Here is a 21172-nt window from a genome sequence, read left to right as displayed (position 1 = left end):
ACAAACGTGCAGGTTTAATGTGAAATTGCTGTAACTTATAGAAAATTAAAAGATTGGATGAATAAGAAACATTTTGCTTAAGATTTCTTCAAAATGTTGAATAGGGCATCAAATTACTCCCAACATTTTGAAAATGGCGGTTTAATATATTTTTTTAAAACGCTTGGCATGATTCGAAGAGTTTATCTGATGAAATACCCTTATTAGCCAAACATAGTTGTATGTTTAAGCTTTCAATTCTTGCAAAAAGTTCATAGTTTTGTAAGAAATTGGCAGAGTTATGTGCGATACAAAAAAGGGGATCAAGTCTCCCACTCTCCCTACACCTTTCGAAAAATTAACATAAATAAAGTTATTTGTTGATAAATCACCATAATTCCAGTCTCCCAACACCAAATAGGCATCCTTGACTGATTAACAAAATAATTTGGTTTGAATATCAAGTTTACTACTTACTTAGTATGAAAGTTTAAATAACTCTGGAAATTCTATATAAAACTTATCTAAACTTAGTTTTGCAAACATTTAATTTAACTGAACGTCAATATATTACCATAGAATTGCTAATTGTGGGTATAACACCGTTTTGGGAGTCTTTGTATCGATAGAATAGATTTTTCGTTGGAATTTCGTTTAAACCCGAAATTTCGTCGTCGGAAAATCCGCCGGCATCCGAACCGGTCCACGATTCACAAGTCAATCTCTGTGGCATTGGAAAGGGCATACAATTTCCGATCTTTTGATACCCATACATCAAGGTTTTCTATAAAACCCACGTTTTTAAATACTTAAGCAAAAACGTTGTTATGGTTTCGTTTGAGCAATCTGCCAAAAATGTATGGACTTTCGTAATTTTTTTCTAGTGGATCAAACTGGGCAAAAAGCCCAGGTATTTAAAAACGTGGGTTTTATAGAAAACATTGATGTATGGGCAGCAAAAGATCGGAAATTTTATGCCCTTTAAAGATTTGTCTGGTCACGCCTGCCGTCGGACGGGAAATTGAATGTTGGCCCCCGTCGGACCTACAGGTTAAGTCGTAAGCTCAGTCCAGGTTGTCTCACTGGGTTCTGTCTCGATAAAGTTGCTGGTAGGAAGTTAGACAAAAATGACTTTGTCTGCCAAATAATATTCTGCCTTATGATATATTCTGCTTAATGATCATTTCTGCCATTTGTTTGTCTGCCTTCTGTACTTTTCTGCCATATGAACCTTTCTGCCTTATGTGCTTTTCTGCCAATCGACGTTCCGCCAAATGACCCTGTCTGCCATTTGACCTTTTCTGCCGAACATTTTTCTGCCATTCGTACTTTTCCGCCGAATGTACTTTCTGCCGAATGTTTGTCTGCCGAATGACCTTTTCTGCCTTCTGGTTGTCTGCCGAACGTCATTCCGCCGACCGTCATTCTGCCGAATGGCCCAGTCCCGGTGTGTGCATCCAGTGCTGGCAGTTATGAGGGTTAAATTTCAACAAGTGTGGGATGAATTTTAAAATCTATTGGCCAATAAATTTTTCAATGTCCGACAAGTTTAATGTTGCAACCAAATGTTTTCCTAATTGATACGAATTAAAATGAGTTAGGAAAACGTGTCAATCTAACTAATTCAGCAAAAAATATGCAAAATGTCTAGCAAACTACCAAAAGAGTTGCAATCATTCATCGATTTCAACAGTGTGGAGCATCGCTAAACTACGTAACCTAGTGTTATTTTTGGCTCTTTCGTTTTTGGAGAATGTATTCGCTGCTGTTTTTCGCAATTGTTGATTGATGTTTGTGACATTGTGTGTATATGTATTTGGGGATAAATGGGGGTCATTCTCACAGCAAAACGCGGGCGGGGGTTGGTCGGGCAACAGAAGTGCACGCAACGAAACGCGAATGGATGCAGTTTTTCTGTTGGTTCTGAACTGACTTGGCGCGGCAGATGCGATACTTACCCTCGGAAAGGCTTGCAAGATCTGAGTTATGTCTGTTAGTGGGTTTCGTATTTTTTGCGGTATCGTATTTTTTTAAAAGTTTGAAAAGATTCTGTGTGTGGGCTTTTGTGTGAATGTTTTGGTGTTGGTGGTTGTGTTTCTGGAAGTGATTGCATTTTTGGAAGTAAATTTGTGTGTTTGCTGCCAATTCGATCAAAAGCTGTAATCATTTTTGGGGGTGATTGAATTTGTCCTCATGCAATACATACATGCCAATTTTGTTTCAAGGTAATCAAATTTAAATAATCAAATTGAATCAAAATTTTGCCAAATTTTCCTAATGGATTGTAAAAACAGATAAAACAATTTATTGGGGTTTCTTGTGCAACAAAAGCTTTTGTGTCAACAATTCAAAAAGCGTGTTTAGGTGAAAGAGCTATTTATAGAGAAGAAATCCGATGACGATTTTTGGAAATTCAGAAGGTTTTACAAATGAGGCACGTTTTATTTAACTTTTCGCAGTTTCTTTCTCAAGATTTTTTTTTTATTTGGTTGAAATTTTGGCCACCAATTCCTTATTTCCAAATAAGCCATTAAGAATAATTGGTTTCTGCAGAGTTTTCACACATATTTGAGGCCTGTTGAGGCAAACTTATATTTTGAGAAGTGATTTTTGATCAATTTAGTGTCTTGGACAAAGTTGTAGGTTATGATTTGGATTATTCATTTCACTTTTTTTTATAAAAACTTTATTTTGACAAACTTTATGTTTTCAACCAAAATTTCACAAGAATACTTTTCGACTGCAAATTAAATTTTATATCCAAAAAAATTTTTTGACGGAATTCCAACACTGCCAAAAGGCTTTTTTAAAATATCATGCAACATTTTTCGAAACTCATATTGAAATATCAAACTCAAATATAAAAATACGTCCTCATTTTAACTTTTTATGGTAAACTTTCGTATAAAATTGCTGTATTGAGTTTTATAACAAACTTTTCTTGTAGTGTAAATGCAACTGTCAAATATTGAAAAATAATTTTGTTTATGTAGGCAGATATTCTTGTATCAATTTTGAAATATTATGAATAGGCTTAGCAAAGTGAAACAAAAGATATTAAAAGGATTTACATCTAAAAACTTTATTTAATCTAATCTTAGATTAGATAAGATAAGATATTTGAGAGAACAGTTGTTTTCAAGTCAAACAAGAAAATGTTCTGAATAGAATAAAAAATGCTGTGAGATTTTGTTTTGCGTGGAAATTAATAATAATAATAATTTTACAATCAATACAATACTGTAATTCCTCACAGAAATTTATCGAGAAGTGAATTTATTATCAAGTTGTTGTTGATTAATAATGTCAATTAGGAAACACTATTTTTGATTATTTTTTGTTTGAGGATAGGAAAAAAAATGAACCTGCGAATTTTTCGTAAAAATCGAGCATAAGATGAATTAATTCAAACAAATTGAAAATACAGGCCACGCTTTCAAAATTCGAATGAAAAAAAGTGCTTTAAAATGTCAAAACGTGAAAAAAAGCTTTTGCGGTGCTTCACATTAGAATTTTATAATAATTCAAAATATTTTCAAATGAGCCCCTACATGCCAAAAATTTTAATTGATGCTGAAAAATGCATATAACATAGTTTTTAGTTGATTACACTTTTATATTGATTGAAATTTTTAAGGTTTTTTCGGACCATTCAGATTTCAATGATGATGATTCAAGTTGGCAACACTGCCAAATATAATATTGCCTGCCCTTGCTAGAATAAAGTGGTTTTGCGAAAATGGTCTCTAGAGTTTGTTAACAACTGTTGACAAAGAAATCCCATAGTTTCTGTTTTACAGAAGAAAAGAAAAAAAGATTTTGTTTTTTTAAACGTTCCCCTATTTCATATGAATTGCTCTTAGGAATGAAAACTTGTTTGTACGACCTAATATGATTCAAAATGGCTTTTTAAGTCATAGAAATCGGCGTCACAAAGTTTAAGCCAAATAAAAAAATAAAAATAAAATCAATGGCTAAAATTCTTGAAATTTGGATACACACTGAATAAAATAAACGTGTAAGTTTGTTGATATTTCCTCTAATATCAGAAACAAAAAATGACAAATTAGGGAAAAAACAATCAGATTTTCAAAAAAATACTAAATTTTAACACCAAGAATGTTTTTGTGATAAAAAAGATAGATAGGAGATGGATTGTTTTAAATCTTTCAAAGATTCTGGTAACTTCGTCGCAAAACGGATTTCGAAGGTTTGGTGATGGTCAAGATGAGGGATCCTTCGGTACTCGGTAGTGTCCTGACTCACTTTTTCTAGCGGTGATTCGGTGGTTTACTCGGTGGTGATGGTGATTTATTTTCCAGGGTAGAGTGGGGGAAACGAGGTGTGTGGGTGGGGAGGCGTGAGGTGAGGTGTGGAAGATTTTTGATCTTTTTTTTTGCAGGTGGTTTTTTTGTTACCAAAGTGACAAGTGTTAAAACTTACGCTCGATCCCCGACGGGCCGTGCATCCCCCGATACACGATGAGGACTTGCGGACCGGTGCCGGCGGTGGCCGGTAGGTGACGCCCCGCAGGTTAGCTTCCGCGACGCCCTTTATGGGGACGCCGGACGCCGAGGTGCTGCTGGCCGTGGCCGTCGTCGTGACCACCTCCTCTTCGTACTGATGATGTGGTTGATGGTTGTTTTTTTTTGGTTGGATGTGTGTTTGGTTTTTTTCGGGTTACGATTTTGGTTGATTTTGTATTGTTTTTTTGGTACGATTCGGTCGGTAACGGAACGGAACAAACAAACGGACATGCGAAATCAAGCAAGCGTTATCAATTTGGTTAATAAATGAGTAAAGATAATAGTTAGTCAATATATTTATGGTTTGGAGTGTGTGTGTGTTCAAATTAACCGTTAACATGTATGTTTTTCTTTCAGTGAGTGTGACAAACAAAATGGAGAATCACGAATGACAACATAACCTCAAACCAAAGGTGGCCGCGGCGCATGGTGGGTGTGAGTGGGTGGTGGGTTCGGGGTTTGTGGTGGTGAACTTGACCTATTCTAAGGAAGCCATGAGATTTGCAACAGGTTACTATGATTGGTTTATGTAATACGGGGCGGAATTATACCGGGCTTTGTCAGTTAGGATTAATACGAAACTCAAGCGATCGTGCACTGAAACAAAAAACCAACGTAAAACGGTTCGTTAATGTCTACAAGCTTAAGCAACAGAGAAAAGCTCCTCCTTAGCACTTTGAAAGCGCGCGTGGTAGAAGATTAACAGTCTGAACTACAGTTTGCTCTACGAGTATGAATATACTAGAAAAAAAAGGAAACCAGAGAATACGATCAAAACGAACTTTTCCCAAAAGTCGAGCATAGTGAATGTTGCTAAAGCTTGTTCTTCCGTAAGGAGGGAGGGGGCAAACAAAAGGCGGTAATAACAGGGAAACAGAAACCAGAAACCAGTTTTCGGGAGAACATTGTTTCCCCGACAGACAGAGGGAGAAAAGTTCACAAGGTCATGCACCAGGTGTGGCGGGGGAGTTTGAAAGGGGGACAGAGAACAGAGGGACAGGGAACCTGGCCAGGCGGCCTCGTTGCAAACTAAAGACAAACTATAGGATTACTGGTTTTTGCGTTATTTACGGGGTATCACCGGATTATTTTTGAATATTTATAAGTTTTCTAGGACTTTGAACGGGAAAGGGGGAAAAGCATAACTACTTGTTTTGAACCAAACGAATAATGTATCATACGTTGAGAAAAGTTTTCACCAAAGTGGCTCAACTCAACAGTTTCTTGTAGTTTACTTCTTTTTTTTTTGTTATCCAACTAAGACTCACTGTGTGCGTGTGCGATCAAATAATTCGTCCTTTTGTGGGGCTCTTTTTCGACGACGGTGGCGACGACCGGTTCGCTTCAAACATTTTTCAAACAGAACAAATTCAAAATATCGAGACAGACAGACAGAAAATCAAAAGACTGAGACTGAGAGAAACTGAAAATCGGAAAGTTGTCTAAAGTTTGGAAAGTAACAGACATCATCGCAAAAGATTGAGGGCGGGAAGGGGGAAAGTTTAGAGTGGGGGGGAACAAGGATCGACTGCTAATTGGGGATGGGCTTCCGGAGTTACGACGATAGCTGAAGGTCTCTACAACTGGCAGGAGGCGATTCGCTATCTATAGCTAGACTGAATGTACTGAAGGGAAGCAACCCGAGCTTGGGCGGGTAATCGTGCCATGTGACGAGAGTTATTCGAATACGAGTAAAAGCAGAATTAGGAACGACGAATAAAATGAGTTGTTTGAAAAATGGTTCTATCCTACATCGGCGGTAGCAGGCAGCGCAGCCGAGTCAGTCATTCATGAAGAAGTAAGGAAAAGGAGTCCCGAAATCAATCAAGTTCAAACTCGCACTCAGTTAATTCAGTAGAACGAAAAGAGACAGACGGGGTTTCTTGTTTCACGGTGAATCTGTTTCCGGTTTTGGAGAGTATGTACAACATTTTTGTTCATCTTCTGTGGTGATGGTGATCGAGAGTCTCATGAAACTGGCGGTTGATTTTTTCTCAGTGTGTAGCGAGTGTGTTTTGGTTTTGACAGCTGACGGTTTGGCGTGGCGTGAGGGGGCGTGACTTTCTCGAATTTGTTTACTTTTTTTTGGGGGCGTGGTATGGCAGGGGGGCGATTATTGTTTTTTTGGTTGATGATGAAAGCACATATGTGACGACAGCGTCGGGTTTCAGTAGAAACGAAACGAAAAAGCCAAAAACTTACGGAACTGATAGAAGGTGAAGGAAGAGAGGTAAAGAAACGGAACTGAAAGAAAGTGGAGCAAAAAGCGAGAGAGAATAGCGAGAGAGGAAGAGTGAAGGATTGAAACGGAAGACGATAGAAATGATAAGTTAAGAGAAAAGTGTTGTTTGAAATCTGCTGAGAAGTTGAGAGTAAAAATTATGTAAACAAAGTAGGCTGAAGAGGCAAAATGTTGCAGCCTTTGTTCTGTAGTTGGTCGCGTTAAAAAAGATAGTTTGAACGAAAAAGTTGAGAGAGATAAAAACGATAACAAACGAAACAATCTTAAATGGGGACTCACCGTTGGTCGCAACCGCACACAATGTCTAATGCCGAACGATCCGAAAGGTCGCCATTTTTCGGCGACGGGTGAGTTACTCATGTGACGCTTCCGAGGCGCTGGTTTCCTGGGTGCGGTAGATGCCGATCGGGATTTCGCACGTCGTCGAGCAGAGTTTCTGGTAGAGCCGGCCGTAGGTGCGGATCCACATGTCATCTTTGGTGATTTTCATCTGCAAAATGTGGGAGAGCGACGTCATCTCTTTAGTTGGGGACACTTGGCGGAAAAGTGGAGCACAATTTTCTTCAGTGCAACGCGCTCAGTAGGCCGCGAAGAAGACAAGATGTGGGAGGAGCTTACCGAGCCAAGGGTGCGGCCTACTGTGAACTAGCATGAACAAACACAGAAAAACCCAACAACCGCAACAAGGTTAAGAACGACAAGAAGGCCATGAAGAAGAAATGACGTGGGTGGAGCTTACCGAAACCGCCTACTCTGTTACAGAACACGAACAAACAAACCGACACCGAGACCAACACAACTTCCGGCGGTCTGGTCAACTCACCGAGGTTAGGAAGCCACTGCCGGGGGCCTGGTCGATCCCGAGCAGCAACCGCACGAACGTGATGACGTAGTCCTTGACGAAGGCCTGATACAGTAGGGTGTCGAGCATGGACGCGCTAAAGACGTTCCCGGCGGCAAATGGAAGCCGGAACATGTACGATATATGCGATCCGCGCTCTTTTTCTCGCTGTTGGAGATCATCAAAAGTGTCAACAGATGTGGTTCGTTCGAACCCGTTTAGGGCATCGGGGGGACTAGTTACCTTCTCCATCTTACTCAAGTGCAGCGCGTACTTGTCGTGCGCCCGGAACTGCATGAACCTCATGTTCGAGCTCTGCGACAGCTCGGTGATGCTGCGGATGCTGGGGAAGAACCTGCAAGGGGAGGAGTCCAACCCGAAATCGTCAGTGTTACAACATGCCCACGCCAGACCCCTCGGAACCTACTTGAACATGGTTTGCACCGCCACGATTGTGTTACAATCCGCCAGCGTATCTTCCTCGGCCGAGTTTGACAGTTCTTTATTTACAACGACCACGTTCTCGGCTAACGTGATCCCAGCACGCAGCAGATCATCCAAGCAGTCTATGGAACCCAACATCCAGTAAACCTGCGGGACCACAAGCGTGCGTTAGTCATGATCTACTACGATTGCTCTCAAAAGCCAAAAGCGACATTACCAGTGGAAAGTACGAGATGGCGTCCAGGAAGGCTATATCCGGTCGCCGTTCCAGCAGCAAAATGATCGGATTTAGCGAGGTTTTCGAGCGGAAGTGCGCCCGCAGCGGGATGATAAAGTTGTAGATGCCGTTCGAGGCGTAGTCGGCGGCCAGGATGATGGTCTTGTTCTGCCACTGGTACTCTTTGGCGTTACGGTAACTGCAGTGTTCGCAGACCTGGTGGCGAGAAAGGGTCTTTAGTACTACGTCTTGTTGGGTGCAGTTCCAGGGCTACTTGGATGGCTTACTTGAGCAAGCTGAAGGCAGCAGAGGGGCTTCTTCTCCTTGAGTAGGAAGCAAAGCGTCGGGCTGACGCCGATGAAGGGTGAAACGGGCGGGAAACCTTTGACAATCCTGCAAGTAACAAAAATTTAAAGTAATATTTAGTACATTTAACAATGACATAAATTTGTTATTCATTCCCCAAAAACGACATTTTTCACAAAAAAAGTAGCTCAAAACGTGCCTCTTTCGAGGCATTCACAAATTACAAAGCACTTGTAGCATTTCCCCTTTAACTTTCAAGGACTAAAAGAGCACGATCTAGCATCTAGTGTCGAACACGTGAAACACAAGCAGCAACTCTCGGTATCTCTAGGCAGGGCAACGGTAACAGAACTATTCTATATTGGTGATGATGGCAAAAACGGCGCAGCAAAAAAAAATAACATTTTTTCCAACTTTTGATTCACTATTCTAGTTAGGCGAAAAGGAGGCAAACTCTGCTAAATGTTCGAACACTGTGTAGTTTACTAGTTCGTGGCGAAACGAAACGGGTGATGGCCGCTAAAGGTTCGGCGTCAGACGGCGACTTTCCCATCGATCTGAAAATATAACCGAGGGAAAATTTCATCGCGCTTTTCGTTTCACTGCCTTTGCCACCGGAGTCGGGTTTTCCTTTTTATTTCAGTTTGCCAAATAGAGCATAATGAATCTGTGCAGCGAATGCACGGGCAGTCATACTGTTAACAAGGTGGCGTTAGCGCCACTCGAGGGAATGTTGGGAAGTTGGCGCTTACGCTGTAGCGGTTGGGATGCGGAAGGGTTGAAACTGCATTCGGGCATTTTTGAGCAAATTGGGAAACCATTAGTTTTCAGGGATGCTGCTGCAGGTGTGAAATGCATGAATGTACTTTTTTGTTCCTTGCATGACCCGATGATTGATCGTATTTGAGTCGTGACGAAGCAGGTATTGCTTTCGATGTTGATTGTTATTTATTTATGATGAACTTTTCGAATATTTTGTAAGCCATAGGTATTTTTACAATTTGTAACCGTGTTTTATTTTCAAGATTCATGAATATCATACAAGTGTGCAATCATTTGTAAACTTTTAATTTAGAAAATATTGGATAATGTTCTATATCGCATTTTATTGATAACATTATTGATGAAATAGAGAAGTAGCGTCTTCGCGCTTACATTCTATAAAACATTCTGTTCAATGTTGCTTGGTGCACACGGTGTGTTATCTAGAACAAACTTTACAGGAAAAAATAGTCATCGCTACTTTCAAATGTGTCTTATAGAAAAATCTTCTCACCTTTCTAATGCTCCAAAGAGCGAAATGACATCCATTTTTTAAGTTTTTTGTTAAAAATTTCATTTTTATTTTTATTTTTTAAATGACTGATCAGAAAACTTGTCAAATGATGTGCTTTATGTGTCATTTACTCACAAAAATGGGCAAAATTTTACAAGAAACAACTTCGCTAAAAAAATTGAAAATTTAGTTTCAACTGATTTTTGGGTTCTATTAAAAAAATTAAATAATAAAACCAGATTTTATCATAACTCCAACAAAAATAAATACAATTTTACATATGATTTGCGTAAAAATATCACCAGTGTGCTTTAATTTAACTGATGCAATCGACATTTTAGCATGTTTAGGATTGTAATGGGTATTGTTTTCAAATCAGAATGTTCAACACCGTGTCACAAGCTTTTTTTTTTCGCTTAGGCAAATATGAAATATAATTTATGATATTTTTAAAAACAATTTAATCAAAAACTTCCCGTCCAAACTATTTGAACAAAAATCAAGATATTTTTAAAACGGTTTTCAAAAAAGATGAGATTTATAATATTGCTGATTCTTTATCATTTCATAAATACACAAAAACAAAAAAAAAAGTTCCTTGGTCATAGAGAGTATTTATCTGGAAGCTTGCAACAGTAACTTCTAGTTCAATTTCGATTATAAAGCATGTTTTGTATCCAAGCACCTGTCGATAAATTAAAGTAGTTAAAGAATTATGATATTTTTTCATTAAAATCCAATAATACCCTTAGCAATCTCAAACCTGCAAAAATGTTGATTGCATGAGATAAATTAGAGCACACTGGTGATATTTATACGCATAACGAATGCTAAATTGTATTTATTCTTGTTGAAGTTAGGTTTAAAGGCGGTTTTATGATTTTAATTTTCTAATAAATCCCACAAATTAAAAAATAGGTATCCCGGGCAGACGGTAATAACAAAATTAATAACATTTCAATAACAAACCCTGTTAAAATAACAAAAAGTGTTTTATTTTATCCTGAAGTTCAACTTCAAGAAGAAAAAATAATAACAGTTTCTGATAAAATAACAAAATTTGGTATTGAAGTGATATTATATTAAAAATGTTTAATAACACGCTTATAAGAGGAAATGTTATACATTTCAAAAACACTCCTAATAACAATATTTGTTATTCGTTCGCTATACTGACTTAGAAATAAAATTACCATAAATCGCACAAATGAGCAATTCTCTACCAAAACCGGAAATGGATTTTATTTGTATTTTTTGATTTGGCTCAAACTTTGTGGGGGCTTTCCCTGTGACCAAATAAGCTATTTTGTGTCATTGGTTCACCCATACAAGTCTCCATACAATTTTGGCTGCTGTCCATACAAAAATGGTATGTAAATATTCAAACAGCTGTAACTTTTGAGTGAATTTTCTGATCAATTTGGTGTCTTCGGCAAAGTTGTAGGTATTGTTGAGGACAATTGAGAAAAAAATAGGTACACGGAAAAAAATTTGCAGATTTTTTTATCAACTTTTTTTTCACTAAAACTCAATTTCCCAAAATACGTATTTTTTGATTTTCGAGATTTTTTGATATGTTTTAGGGGACTAAAATCCGCAACTTTTGAGCTATCGAGAAACATGGTCAAAAAATCTGCCGCCAAGTTACGAATTTTTGAAAAATAGTGATTTTTGTAAAAAAAATTCAAATTTCATGCAAAAACAAATTTGAAGTTATTTTTTAATGCAAAATTGAATTTGCAATTGAAAACTACACTACAATTTTTTTGATAAAGGGCTTCGTTTTCAAGATATAGCCACCGAAAGTTTGATTTTAGCAAAATATTTACAGTTTTTTGATTTTTTAAAATAGTGACCATGAGCGACCATTTCTAAAAATATTTTTTTTGAAAAGTTCAGAAAATTTGCTATAAAATTGTCTAAGAGACATTGAAGATTGGACCTCGGGTTGCTGAGATACAGCCGCTTTAAGAAAAGAAACACGAAAATTGAAGTTTTCTAAGTCTTACCAAAACAACCCACCATTTTCTAATGTCGATATCTCAGCAACTAATGGTCCGATTTTCAATGTTAATACATGAAACATTCGTAAAATTTTCCGATCTTTTCGAAAAAAATATTTTGAAAATAAATAAATCAAGACTAACATTTTAAAAGGGCCAAACAATGAATATTACGCCCATTTAAAATGTCAGTCTTGATTTATTTTTTTTTCAAAATATTTTTTTTAAAAAGATTTTTTTTGAAAAGATTTCACGAATGTTTCATATTTTAACATTGAAAATCGGACCATTAGTTGCTGAGATATCGTCATTAGAAAATGGTGGGTTGTTTTGGTGAGACTTAGAAAACTTCAATTTTCGTGTTTCTTTTTCTTAAAGCGGCTGTATCTCAGCAACCCGAGGTCCAATCTTCAATGTCTCTTAGACAATTTTATAGCAAATTTTCTGAACTTTTCAAAAAAAATATTTTTAGAAATGGTCGCTCCTGGTCACTATTTTTAAAAATCAAAAAACTGTAAATATTTTGCTAAAATCAAACTTTCGGTGGCTATATCTTGAAAACGAAGCCCTTTATCAAAAAAATTGTAGTGTAGTTTTCAATTGCAAATTCAATTTTGCATTAAAAAATAACTTCAAATTTGTTTTTGCATGAAATTTGGATTTTTTTTACAAAAATCACTATTTTTCAAAAATTCGTAACTTGGCGGCAGATTTTTTGACCATGTTTCTCGATAGCTCAAAAGTTGCGGATTTTAGTCCCCTAAAACATATCAAAAAATTTCGAAAATCAAAAAATACGTATTTTGGGAAATTGAGTTTTAGTGAAAAAAAAGCTGATAAAAAAATCTGCAAATTTTTTTTCCGTGTACCTATTTTTTTCTAAATTTTCCTCAACAATACCTACAACTTTGCCGAAGACACCAAATTGATCAGAAAATTCACTCAAAAGTTACAGCTGTTTGAATATTTACATACCATTTTTGTATGGACAGCAGCCAAAATTGTATGGAGACTTGTATGGGTGAACCAATGACACAAAATAGCTTATTTGGTCATAGGGAAGGCCCCCACAAAGTTTGAGTCAAATCAAAAAATACAAAAAATAAAAATGGTCGAAATCGGCCGATTTCGTAGAGAGTTGCTCAAATGGAAAAGTTTCTAAGTGTCCATAACACAATCTGTTATTATTTTTTCTTTTGTTAAATATGATTAGATCTTTGGGATAATTTTGTCCAATTTCGTCGGGGTCATTATTTTGGCCATGAAATGGGGTCCTTAAGCTAAAATTATTCAAAAAAGTTGAAATTTTGAAAGTTGATTTTTTTTAATTATTTGATATACCCCCTAAAGGACTTTGTTTAAAATGGTCAGAACTATGGGATAATTTTGACCAATTTCGTCGGGGTCATTATTTTGGCCATGAAATGAGGTCCTTAAGCTGAAATTATTCTGAAAAGTTGAAATTTTGAAAGTTGATTTTTTTAATTATTTGATATACCCCCTAAGGGACTTTGCTAAAATTGGCTAGAACTATGGGATAATTTTGTCCAATATCGTCGGGGTCATTATTTTGGCCATGAAATGGGGTCCTTAAGCCAAAATTATTCTAAAACGTTGAAATTTTGAAAGTTGATTTTTTAATTATTTGATACACCCCCTAAGGGATTTTACTAAAATTGGCTAGAACTATGAAATAATTTTGACCATTTCCATCGGGGTCATTTATTTCACCATGAAATGGGGTTTCAAGCTAAAATAATCCGATAAAATTAACTTTTGAGAGTTAATTTTTTTTAATTTCGTTTTATTCCCTAACGGAATTGATTTATTTATTGAGGATTTTTGAAGTGTGAATAACAAAAACTGTTATTATTTTCACAGAGCCAGGAAGTCGGAGCTGACGTTGAAGTTCGAGCTGGAGTGAGACCTCGGAGACTGCATCGGATTCAGCAAATTTTCAGCAACTTTTACTTGGAGTCGGAATCCGTGAAGTCGGGTATTTTTAGAGAGCTGAAGTCGTCGTTGACGTCATATCCTGCATCCAGAGTCGGAGTTGTCTTCAAAGTATGAATTCAAAGTCGCTTGGAGGAACCCGACTCTGCAGCCCTGACTAGTACAGAGGAGTTATGGCAGCTGCAGGTTTATTTGCAAATTACAGATAAACCAAAACAATAACTTTTTTTTGTTATGGAGACATACCAGTTCAATAACATTTTTTGTTACTATGCTGCTCCACCTCTCCACATAAAATAACAAATCTTGTTATTCCTTCATGATTCCTTCTGTGTTATTGGTTTGTTATTGCAATAGCAACATAATAACAGTTTAAGTTATTCTTCGAACAAATCTTTGTTATTGATTTTTGTTATTTTAACAACTAATCCGATCATCCCAATAACATAATTCGATCTTCTCACAATATCAAAAACTGACCTTCCCAAATTATTTCCGTCTGCTCGGGTATCCAGCAATCAGATGTTCAACCAAATCGTCAGCTTATATTTTCAATATGCTTTCATCTTGCGGCCCGTTTATTACTAATCCCACAAAGACTTGCAGCAAATCGAAGATTATCGTGTTCAACCAGCTGAAAATGGTTAAATTCCCTGTGTGTTGTCAAGAGTATTACGAAAACCGTTTAATCTCTAGCCCCTGATGCGGTACTCATCTCCGCGCGTTGTTTGCTGCAACATGTTCGTGACGTCGAACAAAATCCTCCCATACTTACTCTCCGTTCAGCAGCAGCAACGGCAGGCATCACAGATGGCAACACTGCATCGAAACAGTGGTTGAAAGTAGTAGAAGAAGGAGAAGAAGAGCCGGCATCGTGCAGGACGTGTTTCGAGGAATGTGAAATTGTGAAAGTGCACACAGACATACATAAAACACAATAAAGGTACATGCAATTCACCGGAGAAGCACACATGCTAATACAAATATCATACAAACGTGTATATACAAGGGGAACTAACAACCGAAAAGAAAATAGTTAAATAAATTGCAGAAGTAAAATGAAAGAAAATTTAATTGAATAAAGAAAATTCAAATTTCTTTTTTTTTAAACAAATGGTATAAATAAGATAATAAACTGAAAGGTTTCTGAATCTTTCATTCTGCACTGTATCAATAAACTAAAGTTCCTCAATCGACACAATCGAGACGATGGCGCGAAAAAAAACCACTTTAACTAAATCAAACAAACTAAACAAAAAACGCGCAAAAAAAACCTTAAATGAAGTAAAAGTAAGAAAAAAGGCAAAAAATCAGCAGCATCCACACTTACCGGGAACAATCGGTTTGCCATGCGGGGGGTGGTGTGCGGGTGGTGTTGGTGGTCGTATCTTTGCTATCGGATGTCGAAGAACTACAACACTTGGACACGCCGGACGAGCTCAGAACGAGCGAAACCGTCTGCAGGAGGGAAAGGTCGGCACTTCCGAGGCCACTGGAAGAAGGTTGGACAGGCGGATTTGAGGGTACAATATAGGGTGGGGGTGGGGGCGCAAATACACACACACGTGGAAATAAAGAGTGAAAAAAGTGGGATTTGAAAGAGAAAGATAGAGAGAGAGATGGGGAAATGTACACGTGAACACAAGTAAGTTTAGTTAGAAAAAAAGAGAGAAGAATTAAGGATTGGGTGCATTTGTGCGTTAAGTATACAGTAATTAGATTTTTAAAGTGGGAATTAATAAGATATATATGTGGCAAAAGACGAGGGTTAAAAAGAAGGATTTAATAGATACAAGTCATTCTTATATATTTAAAATAATAACCGAACTTTTATAAGCTAGAAACTTTCACTCGATGAATCCTAAACTTAAACATAAATTGGAAATAAGCTAATGAATATCACGAATAGCCAATTAGTATAGAACGGTAACGAATGTGTTACAGTTTATGAAAACAGAAAATTGAGTTAACTAGTTTTGGATTATTGACCAGTAGGATGCCCAGAATATGAGAAGCTCCACAATCTGAATATTGTTCCTTGGGCTATTTTAGGACTCGAGACCAAGTATGAGCACAGTGCGCCATTTTCATTCAAATGTTCCCAAAAGTGAGATTCTCATTGAAAATTCCATGTTTTACAATATTGTAGAACATACTAAAGCTGAAAAACTTAATCCTGAAAAGTCATTTTTGTATAATAAACATTTTTTGACCAGCTTCAGGCTCGGGTAACGTCATGATTCGAAATCCGGACACTTAGTAGCATATCATCTTTGTTATAGCAGGCAAAAAATCATGCAACAAGTAGAAATTGTAGAAATATCATCAGGATGTAATATAAACAGTCAGTTTTAAGAAAATGCGTGCAAAATATGGCTTTTCTAACAATTTTTCATCATAATTTTAAAATTAAAATGACTTGTTGTGCTTCGAATCCCGGACACTGATAAAAGCTGATTCGAAATCCGGACACTCGTTTTTGCTAATGAATAGCACAAATTTGGACTGAAATGTTAGTCAATGGCATTCTTTAGGTCTCAAATAAGCTGTTAACATCAAGACAATCGATATTTTATACAAAAAATTGCTAGAATTTAAGGAAATCAAAACCATAAATTTCTGCCTTGCCTTCCCGGTGCTTCGGACGCCTATGAAATATTTCACGTGAAATGTTTCGCATTTTTGGTCATCTCAAAATTTTATTTTATTGTTTTGACATTAACTGCAACGTTCAAACAAACTTTAAATGAAAGTTGATGTTAGAATTCATCAAATAACACAGTTTTGACATTCATAATGCGAACTTTTATCCAAATAATTGATAAAACAAGATGAGGTGTCCGGGTTTCGAAGCGTCCGGGAATTCGAATCATGACGTTATCAATAGGTTAATCTCAAACAATTTCGTTCAAAATTTGCACAGAAGCTTAACATAATCCAAAACCCCGTTTTTCACTTGTGGAGTAGGGGGTCATTTTTTCTGGGCACCCTATTGACCAGTTATCCTGTATCTTATTTTTTTTATTATGTTCTATAAGCAATAAACTAGGTGATTTCAAGGATTATGCTCCTCCCGTGGATATAATAGTAATATAATATAATATAATACATATAATATGGTATATTCGTGTACAGTAGCCTGTCCCATTTTGAGGTCATGTCGAGGAATTTCAGGTGCTCACTTCTTAAATGATAGATTATGATGTTAGGAACAATGTTTTCTTAGACAAGAAAAAATAATAAAATACTTTCTCGCACCCCTAGTCGATTTACTGAAAAAGTCACTTTTTGAACAAATTTTCTAAAATCGCTTGGAATCAATACAAAACTGTTTCGATCAGGTGTGTATTATCTTCAAACGATAGGTTTTGTCCATAGATTAAGATGCACTATCAATATTGGACCAAAATTTAAGTTTTGGACTCTCCCAGGCGGATTTGTGTCGAAAAAATCGCATTTTTCGAAACTTTTTCAGAAATGTTCATTTAATTTAGTGTAGCCTTTTTCCCAGTAAAACCAATACATGCAGCTTGTAGGAAATTTCATGGCGAACATTTTCCCTCTGAGAAAATGCAATTTCGACACTCCAGAGCCGAGATATTTGAGTTTTAGTGAGGAAAAAAGTGCCAATTTTCAAAATTTCTCAGAATTCAGAAGCAAGGGCTACTAATTACACGATGTAGCAAGCATATGTCTCAAAGGTCAAGGTATGCTTTTTTATAGTAATTTTGGCGGCTGAATCCAAACCTGAAATCAAATTTCGTGTAAACAGTGATGTTTTGGAGCTACACCCTTTTGGAATGTTATTTGCGTGTTTAAGAGGCAGTTTTTGTAAATATTACTCGGTTTGTTCTAGAGGTCGTATCGAGGTGCTCCGATTTGGATGAGATGAGATGAGATGAAGGAAGTGGGGTAAAACGGGCATTGAAGTTTGAAGTTTCCAAGGATTTCGAATATGACAAAATTGAGACTAAAAGTGCCGCTATGGATGCTGTAGGGACAATAACTAACGTTGTAAAATGTTTGTTATAGAAAAATCGAAAAACTATGAGAAAAACTGCGATTGGCCAAAAAGTTATTACCGTAGGATTATAGTCCATGAAATTCCCTAACTTTTGAACTAAAAGAGTATGGGTGTTGGAGGCTGTTGCAAAAAGATATTGAGGTTTTAAAAAAATCAATTTTTAACAGTAATTTGCAAAAGCTATGAGAAAAAGTTAAACTAATCCTGGATGTCTATGGCTCATTTTGAAGTGCTTCTAAAGACCTTTCGAATGCATCTAAGAGTGTTTTGAAATGATGAAGTTTTACTAAAATGCGAGCAATTTTAAGATTTTTTATGTTTTTGGATCTCAAACTTCAATGCCCGTTTTACCCCTCTTTGTCGTCGAGGGCTCATATTTCGCATGAGTTCATCTCATGTATAGACAAACAAACGCTGAAAGTTTCATCCAAATCGGAGCACCTCGATACGACCTCTAGAACAAACCGAGCAATATTTACAAAACTGCCTCTTAAACACGCAAATAACATTCCAAAAGGGTGTAGCTCCAAAACATCACTGTTTACACGAAATTTGATTTCAGATTCGGATTCAGCCGCCAAAATTACTATAAAAAAGCATACCCTGACCTTTGAGACATATGCTTGCTACATCGTGAAATTAGTAGGCCTTGCTTCTGAATTTTGAGAAATTTTGAAAATTGGCACTTTTTTCCTCACTAAAACTCAAATATCTCGGCTCTGGAGTGTCAAAATTGGATTTTCTCAGAGGGAAAAATGTTCGCCATGAAATTTCCTACAAGCTGCATGTATTGGTTTTACTGGGAAAAATAGGCTACCCTAAAATAAATGAACATTTCTGAAAAAAGTTTCGAAAAAATGCGATTTTTTCGACACAAATCCGCCTGGGAGAGTTCAAAAACTTAAATTTTGGTCCAATATTGATAGTGCATCTTAATCTATGGACAAAACCTATCGTTTGAAGATAATACACACCTGATCGAAGCAGTTTTTGTATTGATTCCAAGCGATTTTAGAAAATTTGTTCAAAAAAGTGACTTTTTTTAGTAAATTGACTAGGGGGTGCGAGAAAGTATTTTATTATTTTTTCTTGTCTAAGAAAACATTGTTCCTAACATCATAATCTATCATTTAAGAAGTGAGCACCTGAAATTCCTCGACATGACCTCAAAATGGGACAGGCTAGTGTACAGTGACTCCAAATAGTTCAAATCGACTTGTCGACAGTCTTTACTCTGTGATACTGTTGATTTTTCCATTGATGGTTAAACCCTCATCCCAAGTAACATTTTAGGCTTTATCAAAGCTGTCAAAACCGCTGTAAAATCTATCAGCCAAAAGTAACATTAAAACCACTTAGTCGTAACCAAATCCCCAGAACCACTTAAAACCCAAAAGGACCTCCGCAAAAGGTTGTTACGGCCTATTTATATAACCTTCATAGGAGTTCAAGGCTTTACAGCTGAATCCTAACAACCTCCTTAAAACCTTGATAAAATGAAATGACATTTCATACATTTTCATGCGTCTTATGGCAAACAGATTTTATTATGGCAAAAAATAAGCCTTCGTCTTGCCAAATGGAATAATGGAGATGGTTGTTAAAAATTGCGATGATGATATGATGGATGAAACTATTGGCACTACGCCCCCCGGGGCATGGCCTTCCTCTAACGTGGGATTTCTGCTCCAGCGCCTCTGACGAGACAGGAGAAACCGGGACCGACGTTTTACTTCACCATCCGATAGAAGCTCAGTGGATAAGGCGGGAATCGAACCCGCGTCTCATAGCATCATCGGGATCGGCAGCCGAAGCCGCTACCCCTGCGCCACGAGACCCACTATGATGGATGGATATTGGAGGTAATTAACATAATTGTAAAGCTTATTCCTCGCAATTGGTGGCTCAACTTTAGCTGCGGTTGAAATTTTATCGATAAATGTGGGGGAGATAGGGCCAAAAACATCAACTCACTTCTTCAAAAATATTTCTTCTGCAATAAAGTTTTTAATGACACTTTTTTTATTCGCTTTTTTCGCAAAAAAAAAGTTTTAATAATTTTTGAACTTCTTTGCCTATGCTAACGATGTCAGAAATTAATCATAACTGTGTGTTTTTATCGAATTTTAATCAAATTTATGCTTTTTCAATTTTTTTCTGCCAAAATGGCGGTCAATCTTATTTAATCAGACCACGCGTTTAGCGCCACATTTAAGCATTGCTATTTGGCTGCGTTAAATGCTCTTTTAGGAGCTTATGGTTTTAAGTGAGCTTTCTGCATGCCTAATGGCACTTGACAGCTACAACTTAATGAAGCATGTGATAAAACCGTTTGGCATGGCATTGCCATCTGGTTTTCAAGCCTTTATTAAAACTTTTATAAAATCTTATTGAAATCTAGTCGGCTTTTATTTTCACCAAGTTTTATGTCCGAGGCATAAAACCTTGTTAGCTCTTGCTTTTTGGTTGCGGTGAATGCCCAAATAAAACTATTAAGCAATCAAGATGCTACCATAAAACCTCAATAAAACTAGGTGATGGCTAGTCGGTTTTAAAATGTTACTTGGGATATTTGAGTTTTTATTTATGATATAGGAATTAGATTTAGAAAAGTGTTCAGCACCTCTTAGAAAATTTTGAAAAATGAATGAAAAATTCCGTTAATGTTAACAAAAAAAGCTTCAGAGCAGTGTAGTGTCACGGTTTTTAGTGAAATCGCCTACATTTTAGTTTCCCTTGAAAGTTTGCTACTGAACATGATTTTAAAATATTTCCCAAATCTTAAGGCACTTCTAAGAAGGAAAAATTTTATAGGAAATTTGTGTAATTCACTGTAATTTTGCATTTTTTTGAGATTTTCAATTTTGTATTTTTTTTTTTCAGTGGAAACTTTGTATTTTTTTTATTTCAGAATTTTTTTTATAAGTTTTGAGGGACTCAAAAAAAGTATTCAAAGTGCATCATTACAGTTATGGTATTATCAACAATTTGCCATATATATTATTATTTATGGATTTACTGTTGGTTCAAATTTCCAAAGAAAAAGAAAAAGAAAAAAAAGAAAAAAATTAAAAAATCAAAAGTGTTTATTTAAAACAAATCAAAAACAATCAAAACCAAATAATAAACAAATAAGCTTTTTGCAATGTTTTTTGAGTAATTTACAATTTAAAATTTGAACTTTGGCAAAATTTGTATGGAGTCTTGGTTGGGCAAACTAAAGATTCAAGATTTCCAAATTCAAATCATAAAATACAAAATTAAATTTCCAACAAATTGTCTATTCTAGGAATTGCTCAGGTTAAAATTCGGCAGGAAGACTTGAATATTCGAAGAATGTTATTTTATCCTCATTAGAAAT

At 36.4% G+C, this 21172-nt stretch overlaps 1 protein-coding gene across 1 annotated transcript in view; it reads right to left on the bottom strand.

The window, feature by feature from the left end:
* The window catches only part of LOC6031136 (potassium channel subfamily T member 2), a 260134-nt gene that overhangs the window by 12388 nt on the left and 226574 nt on the right, over positions 1 to 21172 (bottom strand). The window contains 7 exon segments of the mRNA XM_038264861.1: positions 7027 to 7105; positions 7107 to 7237; positions 7571 to 7756; positions 7832 to 7943; positions 8016 to 8179; positions 8250 to 8465; positions 8537 to 8642. Coding sequence (XP_038120789.1) covers positions 7027 to 7105; positions 7107 to 7237; positions 7571 to 7756; positions 7832 to 7943; positions 8016 to 8179; positions 8250 to 8465; positions 8537 to 8642 — 994 coding nt within the window.

Source organism: Culex quinquefasciatus, chromosome 3 (genome assembly GCF_015732765.1).
Source record: "Culex quinquefasciatus strain JHB chromosome 3, VPISU_Cqui_1.0_pri_paternal, whole genome shotgun sequence".
NCBI lineage: Eukaryota > Metazoa > Arthropoda > Insecta > Diptera > Culicidae > Culex > Culex quinquefasciatus.
The sequence above is the reverse complement of the archived record's forward strand: the minus strand, read 5'-3'. Positions and strand labels throughout refer to the sequence as shown.